Source organism: Coturnix japonica, chromosome 3 (assembly GCF_054131305.1).
Source record: "Coturnix japonica strain WE chromosome 3, WE-NBRP24, whole genome shotgun sequence".
NCBI classification, from domain to species: domain Eukaryota; kingdom Metazoa; phylum Chordata; class Aves; order Galliformes; family Phasianidae; genus Coturnix; species Coturnix japonica.
The window spans coordinates 22392893-22412282 of NC_140665.1; the positions used below are offsets into that span (position 1 = coordinate 22392893).

Below are 19390 nucleotides of genomic sequence, written 5' to 3' on the forward strand. Positions count from 1 at the left end.
GAAGTTCTTATACAAAATTTTCAGAGATTCACTTACCTGATGATCTTGAATCTTCCTGCCCACAACTCTGAATGTGTTGTTGCCTGTGTGATGATATATGTGAACTCTGCTGAATCCAGTTGATCCACCAGCTGGTACCCATTTCTTATTGGCATCATCATAGACCATTACAGCAGCTCGTGCTTGGCAGATACTCTGTTCACTGTTAAAATACAAGTATTTCAGATCAGAACATTAAAATTCTTTTCACTCAGAAAGTTAAGGTAGCGCTCCTTGCAGCTTACTCACTTTCCATTAATTCAAAACTGCTATTACTTTGACATTTTGCTAACAGGCAATCTTCTGAGCACGTGCAGTATAGACAAATACAGTATAACTACTAATAAAAAAAGCATTTCCTTTCTTTGCACCTTTTCTTAGCAGTTTTCTTTACATATTTTCTTTTGTCCTCTTCACCACTTAAGAACTTTCTAATCAAATGCTAAAGCAATATACAACATTTTGGACCAACTGTGAAGAACAAAGAATCTGGAGCTGTACTAGCTTCATACAACTTGCATTTTCCAAAGGGCAACTACTTCTACAAGAAGACTGGAAGGCCCCGGCTCCTGTTAACATATATGAGGAAACAAATACAAATGCATGCAGGCACACATAGATGAGGTTCAGCGCACAGAAGTTTATCTTCTCACAAACAAAATGCTTTTCCATTTTGATGTATTTTACATCAGTTAGCACCTGGAATTTACATTTCCTCCCTAAGGAAAGGTTCTGTTGATTACTGAAAACTGCAGTTTCAACATCAGGGGACTTTACTGACGTCCACAGCTAATCCTGATTACAGCAGTCATCTGAAAGCTAAGGCACAGCCTAAAGTTAAAGGGAGAATACCATGAACGGCATCATAACAGAAATGAAACTAAGGAAAGCAGAATGTACTGGAAACAGGATTTAATGGAGGGGTGTGGATGGGACAACACAAGTTGTCTTTGCAGGAAACGTCCAGATGCAGACAGGACATAAAAATAGAAAGGAATGATTTCTTATCAGTATGCCAAATTCTCTGAACACTGCACTCCAGCAGACCCAGCATTACAGAAAACACATGAGATGCCTGGCTTGCAAAGAATGTGGTGCACCCACTTGGAGGACGGAGAACGCTGAGGAGACATGCATTTATTTATTTTTTAAATGAATCACAGAAGGATAGTCATGAAATATTTGTCCATAAAATATCAAAGTGGAGAACACAACTCCCCACACAGCCCTACTAAAAAAAAAGACAAGAATCAAGAGATTTCCCAGTATCTCATCTCCAGACACAAGAAAACACAGAAACACATCCAGCTGCTTTGCTAGCTTTCAATGACAACGGTTTTGACAAAACACAATTTCCACCACACTTCCCCCACAGCTCTCCAGCAAACAGAGTAAATGCTCGACACCAGAATAGTGGAGAAGAGAGAATAAAGAAATCACGCTTCTTACAGCAGCAACAGATTCAAGATCAGATGACGAAATACACTCTCAACTCTAAAATGACATTTATTCTAGTCTCACAATCTAAGCTCATAACAGGAGAACAACCTTTCAGTAGGCCACCTTTTTTTCCAGACAGAAATAATTTAAATACAGGTAGAGTAAAATTATAACATATGAACTATACTGGGAAAAGAAGTACAGTATACACATCTTAAAATCTACCACTTAGACCTAAAGGACCACATCTGGTCCATATCTGGTCCAGAGAGAAACATTAGCCGCAAAGACTCTCCTACTCCTGTGAATAAAATATCTAATCTCAGGAGCTTCAAAAGTCGTATTAAAAAGCACAGCACAGGTAGGATGGCGTTCCCTCATCTGAGCAGAGTGCAATTCAAAAACATATTAGATTTCCCTATTTAGACTATTTTGGCAACAATCTTACCAATGTTCCCCGTCCTTGGAGGTGTTCAAGACCAGGTTGGACGGGGCCCTGGGCAACCTGATCTAGTAAAGGTGTATGTTTGGTGGCCCTGCCAGGCAGGGGGGTTGGAACTACGTGATCCTTGAGGTCCCTTCCAACCCGGGTCATTCTGTGATTCTGTGTTCAGATCCAGAAATACTCAGCATTGATCACAAAGTAAAAACTAGTGGTTTTCTACATTACAGAGAAGTTTGAACCTACAACAGTTTTCCTAAGTCTGAATCTGGGTTCACCATAGGCATGATAAACCATAAGTGACAGCGCCTAGATACTGATTTGGAAACAGAGCCACGTGGCCTGCAGAGTTCCCGTCAAAAAATAACTTCACCTCAGATTCACAATCATGTGGCAGACAAAAAAAAAACAAAAACATTTAGATTCTATTAAAATTTGAGACAATGAGCTGATACATTCCAATTATAGTAAGGTAGTATCAGAGAATGATTAGGTAATGGTACAGTGATCAGAAGACTTAATTAGTAGGACAGACCACCAAAGTCAAACGCTCTTTTTCAGTGCTTTCTTATCCTCTGCCCTATCACAGTCCTTCCACATGTCTAAGCTCTGGAAAAGCTCCGTTTTTACACGATTTCTATTTTCCAACATAAGAAAAAACACTACTTATTTTACAACTACTCAGAATTTAAGTGGCACAATCTAAAGCACAAACAAAGCCGCCTTCACTGCTACTCCCAGCTTTTCTTTAGCAGCTGTCCTAATTATTTTGAGTTCCACTTCTCAAGCTATGCCTTACAACTGGAAATACTACGCAAAAGTCTCGATCACTAATATTTTACACTCCATTTAAAATAAAATTATTTTCTTAATAGCAGTGGGTAATTCTTACCCGTACAAAGATACAGGATGATTCACATCCTTTAAAAAAGGCAAATACCAACCGTTTCCATTTGACCTACTTGATTATTACAAAATAAGCACTCTGCCTTCATTTCACACAAATCCTAAAACTAAAATTTTCACATTCCCTGCTTATAATTTTCCTATCCAGGTACCAATTTGAAGGCAGCAAACTCCCCTCCCGCTAACAGCTCCCACCATCCATCACTTTGTTTACCAGGCTGCAGCATTTAAGATAGACAAATGAAACCATTGCTATCAGAAACAAATTAAAGCATCACAGCGTGCTAGTTCTTTTTTCAGCGTTCAATAACTGCACTTTACTACACGGAGGGAGACAAATTCAATTTCTTTCTCTTAGTAAAAATTCTACGTTCTAAAATGACTGTTACTTATTCTGAAGAACAGCAGGAAGGCACGTTCTCTTGTACATACGGATTCTCAGGCCTTCTCTTCAATGCTTATTTGAGTATAGCAGCCAATGAGCATTATAAATACGTAAGACTCCCTCCCCAGAATCTCATTTTTTAAAACAAGAGCCATAGCTGAGTTCCTGTCCTCAAAAGGCTACAGCAAATCAAACAGCCATGCGTGTACCTCAGCATCACGCCACTGACAGGTCTAACAAAAAAAAAGGAAAGCTTTGTTTTCTTCCCTTGTTATACCTTCTCCAGGGAAAGCTCCAAGTTTTAATGAAGGGCTGTTAACCAGCACCTCACCCACACTCTTCATATTCCTCCACTATACACAATCTTCAGTTCAAAAGGGACAGGAGCCAACTGAAACAGAAGAGTGCCTTCTATTGTATTCTTTGCTCTTCATGTTTATTTCACTTCCCTGCTGTATTTCCAACAGGAGGAAGGTCTTCACTCATCTCGGAATTTATACGTGACCCCTTTATAGCCCACAGAGGCTCTGTGAATGCTTGTTTTCCTTTCACTGCAGGACCTTACTGTCTGATGTAAGGAGACGACTTCCTTCACCACGCAAGAGCCACTATGGTATGATTACAGGACACACTTTCAGACAGACTGGGAATGAGCAAGTTCTCCAATGCTGCGGAACAAAAAAAAAGGTTCAGCACCTCTTCACCATGTCACTACGTCTTCTAGAGCATCCTTCATTGACTCACATCTCTACAGCTTTTCCTTCTTCTGGCGTATTTCCTGGTGTAACATCCCCAGGAGCCGTTACATTCTGGCCAGCCTACATCTTTGCAACAGAAGCTCTTGCCGGGTATGCGGGAAGACAAGCAAGACACCTCCCTCCAGCTCCAAAGGCTGCTGCCAAAACACGCAGCTGTTTCCAGGGGCCGACTGCCAGCTCACTGGGCCAGTGGGCTGCAGAACTAAAGTGACAATCTAAATCTTCACTCAATTAAATGATTATCTATTTCCAAGTAAACTCACTGAACTAAGCATGTGAAACTATATCCACAGGAGGGAAGATTCATACTAAACAGCGCTTACCAAACCTTAGGAAACAAAGCATACGAGCCCTCTTCCCAAAATCCAAACTCAACAAATAGCTGGATAAATGTACATTAGCAACAGTTCTATAGACATAAAGCTGTGACTGTTGAAGCCAACTATTATTCTGGATAAATCCACCTACAGCAATATTATATAAAGCTGAAGACAGGGGGGTTGGTTTTTGTTGGGGGTGGGGGAAAGTAAGGGGAGGTCTGGCACTCAAAAAGCTCACACAGAAAAATATAGTAGTAATGAATCATAAGATTGTTCTTAAGGGAGAATATACTTTCCTCCTCCAGTGATGAGATCATATGGAAAGTTCAAAAACCACAGCAAACTGACCCCTAACAGACATGATTCCTTTGCCCAAATGGAATGTGCTCCCTCTTTCACATTCCAAGTTCTTAAGCTGTGCTGGTGCACAGTGACACCAGCCGCCTGCTGAGCTAAGCCTCCCCCAGCAAAGGGGATGCTTGCTTTCCCTCCATTAAAGGATAAAAAAAAAGGATGAAGGCTGTAGATGACCAAATGCATACAGAAAAGTACAGGACTGCAGCCACAGAAAAGATAATTCAATATTCCAAGAAAAGCAAGGAAAAGTTGAGACTGCTGAGGTTCTCAAGCTTTAGTCTGTTCACAATATAACAAATAGACTTGTGGAGTTTTGTTGCTTTTTTAAGCCATATCCACCACTGCTTCTTTTGGCTGCTATGTTCCCAATTCATAGAAACAACATTCTCAAATGTGCAGTCTCTCTAGGTCAGAAAGGAACGGAAAGATGCTGATTCACCAAATGCCTACTGAGGATTTTCAAACTGCAAAACACAGCTAGAAAACCACAAACATTTCTAATACTGATGCCTAAAAATAGAACTTCACAAGCAGCACAATACAGGTCCAAATATCCAGTTCTATATCTAGGTGGAGCTTTAAAAGATGATTTTCCCTGGTTGTTCCTGAACCCCTACTGGGATGATACAGTGAGAATGAGCATTCTCCACTTTGCTATTAAAAGAAAATACACCAGGTACTGCAGCACTACTTTCTATCAACTGAAACAGATAATCCAAAAAGTTGGCATGTATTCTAAGTTGCTCATTTGGTTTAATTCAGTAGCTATTTGCTAGCATTTTACTGTTAATAAGTTCTTTCTAGTGCCCTTAAGTTACTTTTCTCTCTAACTTACTAACCTAGCTGAATATGTTGCTCCGCAGAAGCACTGGGTGCCTGGTACAGCAGAACAAGCAATGTCATCTTGCTTGCATCCAACTTAACTAACGTGGCTTGGCCACTCCAGGACTTCAGACAGTGCAGCATTTATCTCACCTTCTAAGCTTTAGAGTAAGAGTGATATGAGCCAGCTGACACACTTAATGCTGGCTTCTCACACAGAATCTTTTTCTGACATTCTGATCACCCAGAGGACAAGAGTGGCTGTTGATTTCCTAGAGCAGGTCAAACCCATCCACAAATTTACCATTCAACTGGGAGGTGAAAGCAGAGGGAGCAGCTCCAGATTGCTTCATTAACAGTTCCCCTGTAACGTGTTAGTTCTTGTCTTCGCTCAGAAAAACTTTTGATTGATAACTGAGAGATTCATTCATCTCCCCCACTTTTCCTTTCTCATGAATTACTTAGATCACAGACTAGCTGCAGTATCAGAAACCAGACAAATCTCCATGGGAAAGCCTCTACTAGACATAAAACCTACTACCACTGAGGAGTAAAGGAAGCTGAATCTAATTGCTTGCACTGCAAGCATGCGAAGGAACAAAGCTTTATTTTGGCACAGTATTTTGCAATGCTATATTCCAAAATTATTGTTGTACAGCATTTTTTTTTTCTCCTCCTCTCAATAAATGCTTTCAACAACGGAAATTGCTTCTAAATTTCCATATGAAATCATTTAACATTAATTTAAGAGCAGCCTGCTTTTATAGTAACTAACAGAATAAACTTCCTATTTTGCTAAAGATCTGTTCTTTCACAGTTTTATCAACAGACCATTCCCTGGCAGCAGGTGGCTATTGGAGAGGTTAAGGAAATCGCTGCAGGAAGAAAGTATCATCTAAAACAACAGCTTAATCTCAAATGCAAATATTTTTCACATAGAACTGCTAATTTATAAGCCTATGAATTCTCTATTTTTAAATACTGTTGCACATTACCACATTTAACATGAAAATATTGCATAAAGTGACCGTGCAGTCACTGAGTTGGCAATCGAGTACCATCTCTAGGTTTGTCCTATGCTGATTCACATAAAAACACAACAATTATTCTCATTAGAAACTGCTATTTAAGTTTGAAAACACATGCTTGAGTCAGGCAAATGCTCACAGTTCAGAATAATATTTCAGAAATACCAGATGTGAGAATTTCTGTACTAATGGTTGTTTGTTTTAATTGATAATAATAGAGAAAGTACATGCAAAAATAGACTGAGAAATGGTAATGATGAATGTGTGCTGAATGCAGACACTTCAGGGAGTGAAAAGCATCACAGAAACCGCATGAAAATGTAAAAGAAATTGTAGCTGCTCTGTACACAAAAGAAACCTCTTGTCACCTTCTTAAGCAAACTATTACAACAGACAAAAGGAATGACAATTTGATGTCTTATTTCTTAAAAAGAAGGGAAAATTCCTTAATTTTGATTATCCATAGTACACATTGCATGCCATAAAGCTGGAGATGCTTGCAAGTATCAGCTAAAAACAGGGTCCAAGTCAACACACCAACTGCACCACTCCACCCTCCACAGGTTAACTACTTCCCTTCATTTTTTCCCTTATTTGTGCTAAAATAGTATCCACGTGTTAATGTGATTTGGGACCGTAAAGGAGGAAGTTTTGTCATAAACTGCGCTTCAGATTCAAAGTCTTCCTTATAAATAATTTGGAGTGGGAAAAAAAATACAGCACTAGAACCACTATGCATTCAAAATGGAAGCACAGTCTTGATACAGACAATACTTTCAAGAGGTGAGGCTGTAAATCCCAATGAAGAACTTACTTTGAACAACTAAGCACTGTACACTTGTTCATGCCCCATGACCAAAAGAGACAGCAAGTTTACTTCAAATTGCAAGTTGAGAGGTGAAGAAATAAGAGTTTGGATAAACTGGAATTTTAGCCACAAGATTTGCTTTTCACCTTGTATACAAACTTAAGAGATAAATTCAAGGAAATACTTCATTAACAGCTTTCATCGTTCAGCTCTGAGACAATATTTTTCAATGAAGTAACCTCTAAGCAGCAAAAGCAATCTTTCTCCCCCTCATTTTCTACCTTCTTCTTCCTATCAAGAACATTAAAATGTTTTCGCTGACTGTTTCCTACAGACATTTTGAAACATATCTGAACCGTGTGCTGGCTGCCTGTACCATTACGGCTTCTTTGCAGGAGGAATGAAATCTTTTGTAGACGCCTTTCTTACACTGCTAAAATCAGATCTTACGTTTAGACTCCAGAGAACCACGAATGGGATCATTCAGTTTACACTTCTGCTGTGAACTCACCCACATTCTTGCTTTCTTTTATCCTCTTACACAAGGTGCTCTCTGAAGTATGCTGTTTTCAGTAATTCATCCAGAGTTTTTTTTCCTCTGAAAATATTCCACTCTTAAAAGCAAAGCTATTTTTCCCCCACACTTCCTTCACACATTTCATGAGTTTACTGACACTAAAAGGTTACGCAGAATCTAAGCGGTAATTTAAGTAGATTAAGATTCCTCAGTGTAGATCCAATGATTCAACGCAGTGGCATTACAAGCCAAGAGTTCTGCTACAGTCTGGCAAGCATTGTTTGGATGGCAGTCTTACTTCATGGTGGAACAGAAGCACAAGGTTGCTACCAATGATCTTTTATACAACTTGAGACTTTTCTTAAATCAAAAATACCTATTATGTCATAACACTCTGAAAAATCTGACAAAGCAAACAGATAACAAGCTCCATGACACAATCTAGGGACAAACCCATCTGCAAGCACCAGATATTGTTGTGACAGAGCAAAGCTAACAGTCGTAAAATCAATACATTAACTGAAAAGGAACGACCACAGCTTTAAAAGTTCAAGTCTATTAACTTAAGACCCATGCCAAAAGTCAGCTGCATTACTTCCTTCCTATAAAGTTTTTTGGAGGTTTGTCACTTTCAGTGCTCCAGTTCCATGAATCTGAGCCCAGTTGTACCATGGGAAGCTTTTAAGTGGGCATGAAGAACACCACCATCTTTAGCAACTAGATTGACAGTTGCTCATGATTTCCTGTGGGGAAAAAAAACCAACCACTTAACACCCATTTCCCATCTTCTATACATATTTTAACAGAAATGACCTTACATGGTTTCTTAAAAACTTTCAACATACGGCACAAATCACAGCTTCCAGAGTCCAGGCTCCCAGTGCAATCAGAGCTCTTGAACACACTCTGCAACACAATCCTCATTATACTACCATCACTGTGGATCACGTAACTCACTTCGCTTCCAGATAAAGGATACTCTGTTCCTCCTGGAATAGTACGATAGTAGAATTTCTACATTACTTATTTAATATAATGGATGCTTCCGATGTAGAGAGCTGTGTAAAGGGGATGTGGCTGATCTCTGATTGAGACATTACAGCCCCAGTGTTAATACATAGATATGCAATTCACAGCTCATTACAATGATTCTTGTAGGAAGTGTCTTTTTAAAACTTACTTCCACCTAAAAATACAGAAGTGAAAAGCATACTTCATGCTCTTGCTTTTAAATACCGCATTGATATTAATATGAATTAGAGAAAACAGAGCTCCACTACAGAAAGAAGAAGTATCTAGCAGCAGAGTCCACAGAAAAAGCTAGAGATTGTCAGCCCCAGTCTTGATCAGCAAGTTGCCTTCCCAGATCCACAAGCTTCATGGCAGTCTGGAGGAATGGAGTACTTAATGCCTGTGTAAAGGGACATTAAGACCAGGTTGGACGGGGCCCTGGGCAGCCTGAGTTGGGGGGGCATCCCTACCCACAGCTGGGGACTGGGGCTGGGTGAGCTTTACGGTACCTTCCAACCCAAACCACGTTATGATTCAATGATAGGGTATTGGTGCAACTGCCTTGAAGTCAAGAAGACAGCTGGTCACAGACAACAAGGATACTCAATGGTACCTGATCAAGTCAATTGCCTTCTGCTGCAAGATGATGACAAAGGTCATGTAACTTGTCTTCAGCAAGGCCTACTGCACAGCGTTCTGCAGTACCTGAAGTCAAACTAAACAGGGACTGAATGCATGGGCTACAAAGCAGACAGAGAAAAGTTGGCTAGATGATTAGGCTCAAAGGGTTACAGCCAGCAGTTTGAAATTTAACTGGTAAGCTGTTACTGACAAATGACCCAGGTCAAAAGCTGATACAGTTTAATGTCTTCATTAATGAGCAGGAAACAGCCTCAGCAAGTCTGTGGATGGCTGTCTCAAACAGGGAGAGTAGATATGTAGGACAGCAGAGCTATGCTAAAGGAGTCTGCAGGCTGGACAAACCAGCTGAGAGAAACCTCAGGGGCCAAAAACTACACCTGGGATACAGTAATCACCTGTCTGTAAGAAAGTGATTATTCCCCCCTATTCAACACTTGAGATCATATCTGGAGCATCGTGTCCAGTTTTAAGCTCCCGAGTACAAGAAAGGCTGACAAACTGGAGCAAGCCAGACAGAAAACCATTAAGGGGATTAGAGAAAAAGATGCATGAGGAGCAGCTGAGACAGCTGTGTGTGTTTAGTCTTAGAAGAAGCTAAAAGGCAGGCACGAAATTGCCATTCTCAACTACTCCACAGCTCATTATAGAGAATGCAGCCAGCTTCTTCTCAGAAGTGCACAGGGATGAGAGGTAACAGCCAAAGGTTACAGCAAAGGAGCTTTCAACCAGGTAAGAAAAAGTCCTACCAGGAGAGCAGTTAATGACTGGAACAAGCTGCCAGAGAAGCTGGCTGCGGAAGCCCCACCCTCAAAGACTTCAGAATTCAGCAGGACGAGGCCATGAAGCAAACCAACCTAACTTCAAGGACAGCCTGCATTGAGCTCAGGACTACAGCTGAGGAACTCCCACAACTCCCATCGTGACTAAATATGCTACAGTTCTAGTAGGAAAAAATCTCCTTTGAGGAGGTCCTACTGATTTGCAGACATATCATCAGAAGTACCTTATTTATGACAATTACTGCCTCAACACCTCATTTCACTGGAATGTTCTTCCCAAAAATAACATTGTGCATTTCACACTTGGAGTTTCAGCCAGCCTCTCCTGTAGCACACAAAGAGAGACCTTAAACACCAGCAGCCCTGCTGCTCAGTGTCTAAAGCTAGGAGGTTTAAATGAACTGCGCATTTGTATTACCGACCTGTTCTATAAAACAGATGTCTGTATATTTAATACAGCATCTGACTAAGCTATTTTAGAATGTTATGATTAGCAGAGTAACTCAGTGAGTCTGAAAGGGAAACAACACACTACAGTTCTCAACTAGAGATGAAACAAGTGAGAGAACATCAAGAAACATGGAACTGAAGGACTTGGGAAGATCCAAGGGAAAGTAAACATCTCAAAGCTTTTCCTTTTTAGATCAAAAAAAGACCTTTCTGGTCTTTGTCAATTTATAGGTCTTCCTCAACTTCTTGTAATTCTATTATTAAATATATATGAACTATTAGAGGTATAAAGAAGTGAGACTGAAACGTGGGCACACCGTTTCAAATGAAACTCTGCTAATCAGGAAGAAAGGGGAAGGATTACTTCAAACATCTCACACACCATATTTACATCCAAAGTGCTTCTCTCTCTCCCTTTCTGCTTTTTTCTTGTTCTAAAAGTACCCAGCAAACACACAGGGAATTTGGTACTCCTACTCAAATAAGGAAAGAAAAATGAAATGTGCAAAGGCAGGTGAGTCACTGTTCTGCAAGTTCAGAAAAAGGAAGGAAGAAAAATAGTTTTAGGAAGTTATAAGAAAAGAAGTTTAGTCGAGCATTAGAAGAAATTAGTTACAGCTGCAGTTATGCACCAGGACAGTTAACAAAGGAGTTGGAAGAACTCCCTTTCACATGAGATTCTTTTCCAAAAAGAGATTATAGAAATACCTGTCAAGGCTGATCACAGCAGCCTTCAACTCATTGCTCCAATGAAAGTGATTACATCAGTCCTACCTTTCTGTACGCCAAAGTACTTCACAACCATTTTCTCTTCCTCTTGTCCTTATCCAAAGTTCTCCTATTTCACTTCTACTGAGCTATACTGCTGCAACCATCCTACTCTTTTACCTCCTCTCTCCTGTTCCTCTCCCTCTAGATTACAGTTCCTTGCACCAGCAATTGCTTGTACATCGTTCCCACCACAAACATTACTTAACAGAAGGGGGAACAGCTGCTTAAAAGGGTGGATAGTGACAGGACAAGAGGAGTGGTTTTAAACTGAGACAATGGAGGTTTAGGTTAGATATTTGGAGGAATTTTTTCACTCAGAAGGTGGTGACAAAATGGAACAGGTTGCCCAAGGAGGTTGTGGATGCCCCATCCCTGAAGGCATTCAAGGCCAGGCTGGATGTGGCTCTGGGCAGCCTGGTCCAGTGGTTGCTGACCTTGCCCATGGCAGGGGGGTTGAAACTGGATGATCATTGTGAAACCTTTTCAACCCAGGCCATTCTATGATTAACACAACTGACTCCTCCAACTCCCTTTCCACAGACAAGTGTTATTCTCAGGCTTCCAGGTGAGGTACCTCTCCCTAGGCCAAGTCCAGAACTAATTCATCCTCCTCACCAGAGTCGCTGCTTCTGCCTCTCAATCATCTTCTTACCACACGTTATCCCTGGTACCAATCAGCAGCAAGACACTGCCATCCTCTACTGCTTTTCTGAACTGGCCTCAGGTCAAACCACACAGGTACAGCAGACCACAAAGGTACAGCTCACAAGAAAACGCACAGCCTATTTCTATGGGAAATCAGCTCTCTAAGCTGAGAAACAATAGACAAGGAAGGCCCCATTTCAAATTATGCTATTCTTTTCCCAGTAGGTAAGTATATCCATCACGTTAGTAATCATAATGTTCTGAAAATGTATACCCTATACAGCACAATGGTACAGCACAGCAGTAACAAAGCAGCAAAGACAAAGCAACACAGCAATTTTCTGAAGTCAGTCTTCAAATACCATCTCCTCCCTCAAACGCACGGACTGCTAGGAACTTCGTTTTGTGCTATATTTAATCTACCTGATTTTTCTTCTCTTTAGAAAGCAACAAGTGTGTATGCTGAAGTGCATGTAATGGTCAACAATCTTCTCTACTTCAAAAATGTAACAGAAATAACTTCCCTGATCTATGGTAACAGCAGGGTGAATTGCTCTAGCATTCAGGCCAGTTCATTCTTTCCCTGCCCCTCACACACACTTCTCAGTACACTCTTCTTTGATTCAAATTACTTTTTGGCAAGCCTAATTTAACCTTACTTTGAGCAACTCCTATTTCTTCCCTACACCTTTTAAGCTCTCAACATCACCTTTTAAACAGCTGATTATTTCTCACTCTTATAACCTAGACATTACCGATGTCCTCCTTGAAGGGGTTAACTCATACTGCCATTTTAGAAGCCCTTCAAAACAGGCAAGATTTCAGTCCCTAATTTATAAGTCCTGCTTCAACTCCTTCCCAATTCCTCACTTCTTCCAGCAAATTTTACCAATATACTTCAATCAAAGTACAAAGTTTTGTCTTTCTGAAATCCAATCTCTTAGTTATAAACCCATTTTTATACTCTAATGACATTCAACTTAAACTAATCTCTAAATCAGCCAGGCCTGTGATCATTTTTCTTCTGAATACCCTTCATATAGTGCTATTTAACAAACAGCAAAAATTCCAGCATCTCCTATAATCCGACATTTGGCTTCAACTGTCAATGATTTTGAAGGCAGGTAGAAAAGGTGATTTGATTTAAAAATTCTGCCATTGTTTTATGGTATTTGTGCTTGATTTAAATGGAAAATCCTTTGTCAGGAGCTGCTGGAGGGACTCAGATCTCTCTCCTGCAATATAGGCACTACTATAATTCCATCAGAATAAGATAGGTTACTTCTAGGAGGCTCTGTGCAGAACGTCCTTTTCTTGACCAAAAAGGCAATGAACAGCATGAGCAGAAATACGGAAATCAATGCTAGAACTCATTGTAAAAATACTTTGAGTTTCTCTGACCCACTTTTAGCTTTGAACACCAAGAGACGATTGCAGTAACTAATTCAATTTAGTTAATAATTAACACTAACATTTGTGCATTCAGCGCATGTAACGCTCTGTCCTAGAAATAGGTTTGAGCTCGATGCACCACGAGCCATTAAGTAGAAGCTGTTTGATTTTCTCAATGTCAGCTATTCCACGTGTCTCTTGGAAGAAAGATGAAGCAGCTACAGAGAAGCAGCAGGAGCTCTTCAGCCCCCTTAACTAAAGCATACCAGCGCTCTAAACACCTATTTGAAGGGTTGGGTTTTTTTTTATCCACACTGAGAACCAGTATAAACTGACATTGGAATTATCGTGTCTGAGTAAGACAGACTATTTTTCAATGTCTTGCCTCAAATAGGTCTATTATCAAAACTCAACAAAAGCTGGTTACCCTGCAGGAAAAAAAGAACAACCTTACTGGAAGCACAAAGCACACACACGGAGCAGCTGAGACACGACGCATGCTCACTCTAGTTAAAAATCAATCAACAGAATTGCTAAAACTCCTCAACACCTTTGTGACATCACCCACAGCTTTTCCACAGAAAGCAGCTCTTCTACTATTTCAAACCACCAAAACCACTTGACAACATAATTATTTCCTAAGACTGCAGTGTTTCATTTTAGGAGGGCGGTTGCTGGCTCCTAGCAGGTCTCTTAGATCTGCCTTCAGACCTGAATGAGAGCTATTGAGTTAAGCAATGAGAAACTGTCTGCCATCAACTGCTCCCAGCTTATAGGTGTTCACCTGCCTCCCCAGCTGTCCTCTCTGCTTTTCAAATGTTCATGTTTTGAGACAGAATCTGAATGTTAAGACTAGAAAGTTGCATCCATTTCACAATGACATTAACCTCACACATTTTTACCTGTTCAGCAGCAAGACCTATAGCAATCCAGTGGCATACTCCTGTGCATGTGAACTTCTGTTCCATTACAATACCCACTTCTACCCCCAAGTTTTAAAAGCAACAGTATCGCATCTACTGGTGATGTGGTAGCAGCAAGAGGACAATATACTTCCTGACAGTCCTTTCAATTCAGAACTTTCAGTCAGGACAATTCATATCTCTGTTGAGTACATCTACATGCATGAGCACAGATAATTATTCACCAAATCCATTTCTCTGCATGTAAATTTCCAATTGTATCTGGGCTCGAGATTCAGCTTCAGAACAGGTTACGCACGCAGACAATATTACTCAAAAGACGACATATTTTGATTTTTTATATTATTTGCATAGCATAAAACAATCTGCTCTACACAATGGTTATTACTCACACCGCTCAGGAAGTCCCCTAACGTTCTGACTAAAGTATTTTTTCCCTATTAAGGCACAGAGAAAACTAGTTGCCAGCTTCCTTCAGTAGAAAAACAGGAAAATAAAGTTCTCAACACAGCAATAAGATCAAAAACAGGCCCAGAGAGAGGGCACTTCTACTATGCTACTGTCAGAACCAGAAGAGGTGTTCAGCCATTTTTTCTAATACTAAAGTTACAAATGCTAGTTATTCTATCCCCTCATATTTAAGGAGTGGAATTCACTATACCTTAAACTGCATTGAGAACAGCATGTAAACCCAAAGTACTGCACAGGCTAATAGTACTTTGCACTTCCTCTTCCTTTTAATCTTTTCTTACCCTAAAAGTAAATATGTTTCATTAAATGTGAAGTATAATTTCAACCCAGAAAACATCACACAAATAGGCCAGCTACTAGCCAGTTAAGGCCTTTATTCTGAGCTTGTAATACTGAAAGTATTAAAAATACACAAGTATAAAAGCTGGAGATCTGTGCCATTCATTATTCTCCAGCAACAAAATAAAACAGAACTCATTCACCAACTCCAACAAGCATGTGCAAAGCCAATGTTACCTATCCACTGATTATTTGCTCTAATAAGGTATCTGGCGTTATAATTATAATGCAAAGGTGAGTTGAGGAATGATTTTGCCAGAAAATTAAGGCTCCTTATCAGCGCCCTCATTGTTGAGGTTTGTGTTAACTAAAGCGCCAAAAAGCTTTATCTGCACAAGCAATTCCACTGGTTCAGCTAACACAGCAGTAATTATTGGAAAGTGATATTTTGCAGTATGAAAGCAGTACAACCCAGCAGGCATCCCACATGACTTTTTCATCATACAAGATGGCTGTTATGAAGCAAGAAATTTCATGTGGTTTTCCTAATTGTAGATCACACCAGTCACTGTTCTATCTTTCCTTTGCAGCTCCAACCTCATTTTAGAAACCACCTTTTCCAGGCAGTCCTGCATAATTTTAATTTAAAACATTACTCTCTGAAGCTGTTTAAGTGCTAAGATATTTTAGATTCCATGCCACAGGACAAAGTTCTGCTCTTCACAGCCTTTATTACTGGGCTGGGTTTTTCCAATGATACCCTTCTAACTGTCATAAGTTTAATCTTTAAACCACACAGGGAGTGTCTTGTATCTTCCCTCCTTAAAAAGCTTTGAGACTCCTACCCTCCCCTGAGGGTGGTTCCAGAAGAGTTGTTGTGGTTCTCACTGGCAATATCACTGGCATTGGCAGCTTATACTTGCCTATTAAATGCTGGGGGGTTTAGGGCTTTTTTGATTGCTTGCCTTTTTTAAAACTCAAACTACAGTTACAAACTGCTACGCTTGCCCAGAGAGGTGGTGGATGCCCCATCCCTGAAGACTTTCAAGGCTAGGCTGGACAGGGCTCTGAACATCTGATCTGCTTGTAGGTGTCCCTGTTCACTGCAGAGGATTCAGACTAGATGAGCTTTAAAGGACCCTTCAAACCCTAAGGCTTCTGTGATTCTATGAGACATACATCAGTCTGACAACAGCTACAGACTTAGTAAGGTGTGGTTGTTACCTGCCTCATAGGTAAGCAATATACAAGGCAAGGGGCTTCATTAAATATTGCACTTTCACAGAATCACAGAACTGTGGGGGTTGGAAGGGACCTCTGGAGACTATCTGGTCCAATTTCCTGCTAGAGTGTGTTCCATACAGTAGGTCACATAGGAAAGCAGCCAGGTGGACTTTTGAATATCTCCAGGGGAGACTCCACAGCCTCTCTGGCATGTTTCAGGGCTCCATCACTTCCACAGTAAAGAAGTTCTTATGTTAATATGGAACTTTCTGTGTTTCAGTCTGCACCTGTTACCCCCCATTCTATTGCTGCACATGACCTAAAAGAGCCCACCCTCCATCAGCTCCCACACCGTAGGTATTAAGTGTTTATCTTCTGCTAGAGTAGAGTATCCCACCCTGAGTTGGAAGAGACCCACAAGGATTAAGGAGTCCAACTGCTGACTCTTCACCTCTGGTGAAGAACATCTTCCTGATACACAACCTGACAGTCCCCAGCCACAGCTCCATGCTGATCCCTTGGGTTCTATCACTGGCAACCAGATTATGTTGTATATTATTTCACCTACTGATGCTCCATAGGTAAGCAAACAAAACAGGTGGTCTCTCCCTTTATGCTACCAACCATGTCCACAGATAAAGATGGAACAGAAGAAGAATTCTACCAGCTTTCTGCCATATGTAGACATACGCTACAAGCACAACTCATTCTGTTGGTCCCCGGTAGATTATAATCCATCTTATGTGTAAACCATCCTCCAAGCACACTTTTTGAAAAATCATGTGATGAAATGTGACAGTGAGATCTGGTTATTGTAACATGAACCAAAGTTAACAGAGTGGAGTTACAGAGCATAAAATGAAATAGCAATGTTCCATAAAACCCTAGAAAAATCCATTATGTATTTTGGCAAATGATTTCCTTAAAACATTTTTCCCCCATTATGACCCTCTCCAACATATACACATCAGCCAGCATATCAGCTTTTTTGTTTGGTTTTTCTCTTTATTACATTTATCAGTATCTTTAAGAGCAAAAAGTTAAACTGATCGCTCTCCCTCCTCCCATGCACAAAGGAAAGCACTCAATGCCTTTATGAACAGAGTCATTTGGTTTGGAAATAAAGCTCCTAAAGACCATCATGCAAGATTGGTGAAAGTACGGTGTTCAAGACTTGCATCAGGGCCTCTTACATGCTGCACATACAGTAAGTAGAGACTAATCATATATGTCAGACTGCATACTTGTGAATTCATCCACCAGCAGGCCAGTCAGGATAACACAACCCAGGCTCTTAGCAGAACACGCTACACCAAAGCAGCTCTTCAGCTTCTCCTCACACACAGGTGCTTCACAAGAGCCACGCAGCCTTCAAGAACTGGAATTCAGATACATTCATAGCAGGAACAAATGAGATGGGGGAACTGAAGGTTATTTTTACCAGGAGGGAATCCACAAAATAAAAACATACAGTAAGGCTGTTTCACAGAGCAGAAAGAAGCCCCAGCTAACCGGCTAGCCATGCTGTCAGCAGAATCCACTGAATAACCCAGAAGAAAACTTCTGGTTTGGTTTAGGAACTGGTTACTTCAGTTTTCATTCCTGCCATCAAAGGCTGCCAGTGACTTAGGCACACTAATCCAATCCAGGCCTCGTTAAAAACAGTAGCTTAAATGTCAGTAGCTGCCCTCCTTATGGCAGGCCCAGCAGCATCTGTGCTCAGAGCAGGGCGCTGTGTGTTTTGAAATCTAGATGTGTCAATGCCACTCCATCTGCAGACAGAGACATCAGGGAACACTCTTTAACTAATATATGTTAAAATAAGTAGTGGCACACAGACATAGGTAGGTTTCAGTAGTAAGAGCTCCCTTTAGTCTGGGCCAATGCCACCCAAGATTTTTGTCACAGGTGACATTCATGGAGATAATAGTGAACCTTGCCTGTGCATCTCCACCCCAACTGAACTTCAGCAGTTGTTTTCAAGAATATATCAAAATTAAAACCTACTGCAATAAACCAGCTTCAGCAGGGGGCTGGACTGAATGATCTCCAGAGAGATCCCTTCCAACCCCTACAACTATGTGTTTCTACATGATGCCATGAAAATAATACAAGCAACAGCAGGGAATCCTCACTCTCCTACTTAATAAGGGTCAGGAAATTATTAGGTATACTTTGTGCAAGTTTGTATTCAAAGCAACTGGAGAAGAAAGAGTTTAAAGGACTTGTGGTCATATGGGAACTGTAACAGTCTGGCACACAGGAGAATATACACAAATAAGTACCTTGCTATCAGGACAGACAGAAGATCACACCGAATAGATACGGACTATCTTTCATCATTACCCAACTCATACTGACAAAAGAAAAAAATTAACTGTTTGTGGTATCCAAAACAGTATTGTGTAAGCAAATAGTAAAACGGAGGTAGATAAAGGAAAAGGAAGAACTGCCATTAGCCTTCTAGAGAGTAGCTCATAGTACCCTCTGGACAGAAGAATGAGCAGTGAGCAATAGAAAAATTCCCCTTCCAGTAACAGCAATGAAACATTAGAAAATACTACTTAGAAAAATTGTGAAATCTTCTCACAGAAGATTCTGAGAAAGTTAAGCATGTCAAGATAAATCTGAGTGTTGCTCCTCAGCTCTGTAGTTCAGGAGTGTCTCTGCACGTAGGCAGCCCTGGAGCAAACATCAGAGAGTATTTTTGGTCAGGAGCTGCACGTACCTCTTTTTATCACATCTGCAGCGCTTTCGTATGGAACATCATCCCTCCAGTCAATGCTAACTTGCATCACTTATATAAAATAATTTAGGTTATGTCACATCCAGATAACAACTATAGAGAACATTAATGCGATAGCTGCATCAGGTGGGGATCATGGAAATGTTCTTTACATGCTGCCCAGGGCAGCGGGCACAGTCCCAACACCAGATCTAAGGGATCATCTGGACAGCACTCTCAGACATAAGGTTTGGAT

At 40.6% G+C, this 19390-nt stretch overlaps 1 protein-coding gene across 17 annotated transcripts in view; it reads right to left on the reverse strand.

Moving 5' to 3' along the window:
- ENAH (ENAH actin regulator) overlaps positions 1-19390 on the reverse strand; it is a 109067-nt gene that overhangs the window by 38716 nt on the left and 50961 nt on the right. For 12 of the 17 annotated variants that reach the window (XM_032443300.2, XM_085542975.1, XM_085542974.1 and 9 more), the window contains one exon: positions 37-202. In XM_032443300.2, the coding sequence (XP_032299191.2) occupies positions 37-202 (166 nt within the window). Of the gene's footprint in view, positions 1-36; positions 203-8417; positions 8566-19390 lie in introns of all 17 variants that reach the window. The other 5 variants (XM_085542973.1, XM_085542968.1, XM_085542967.1 and 2 more) reach the window with 1 other exon arrangement.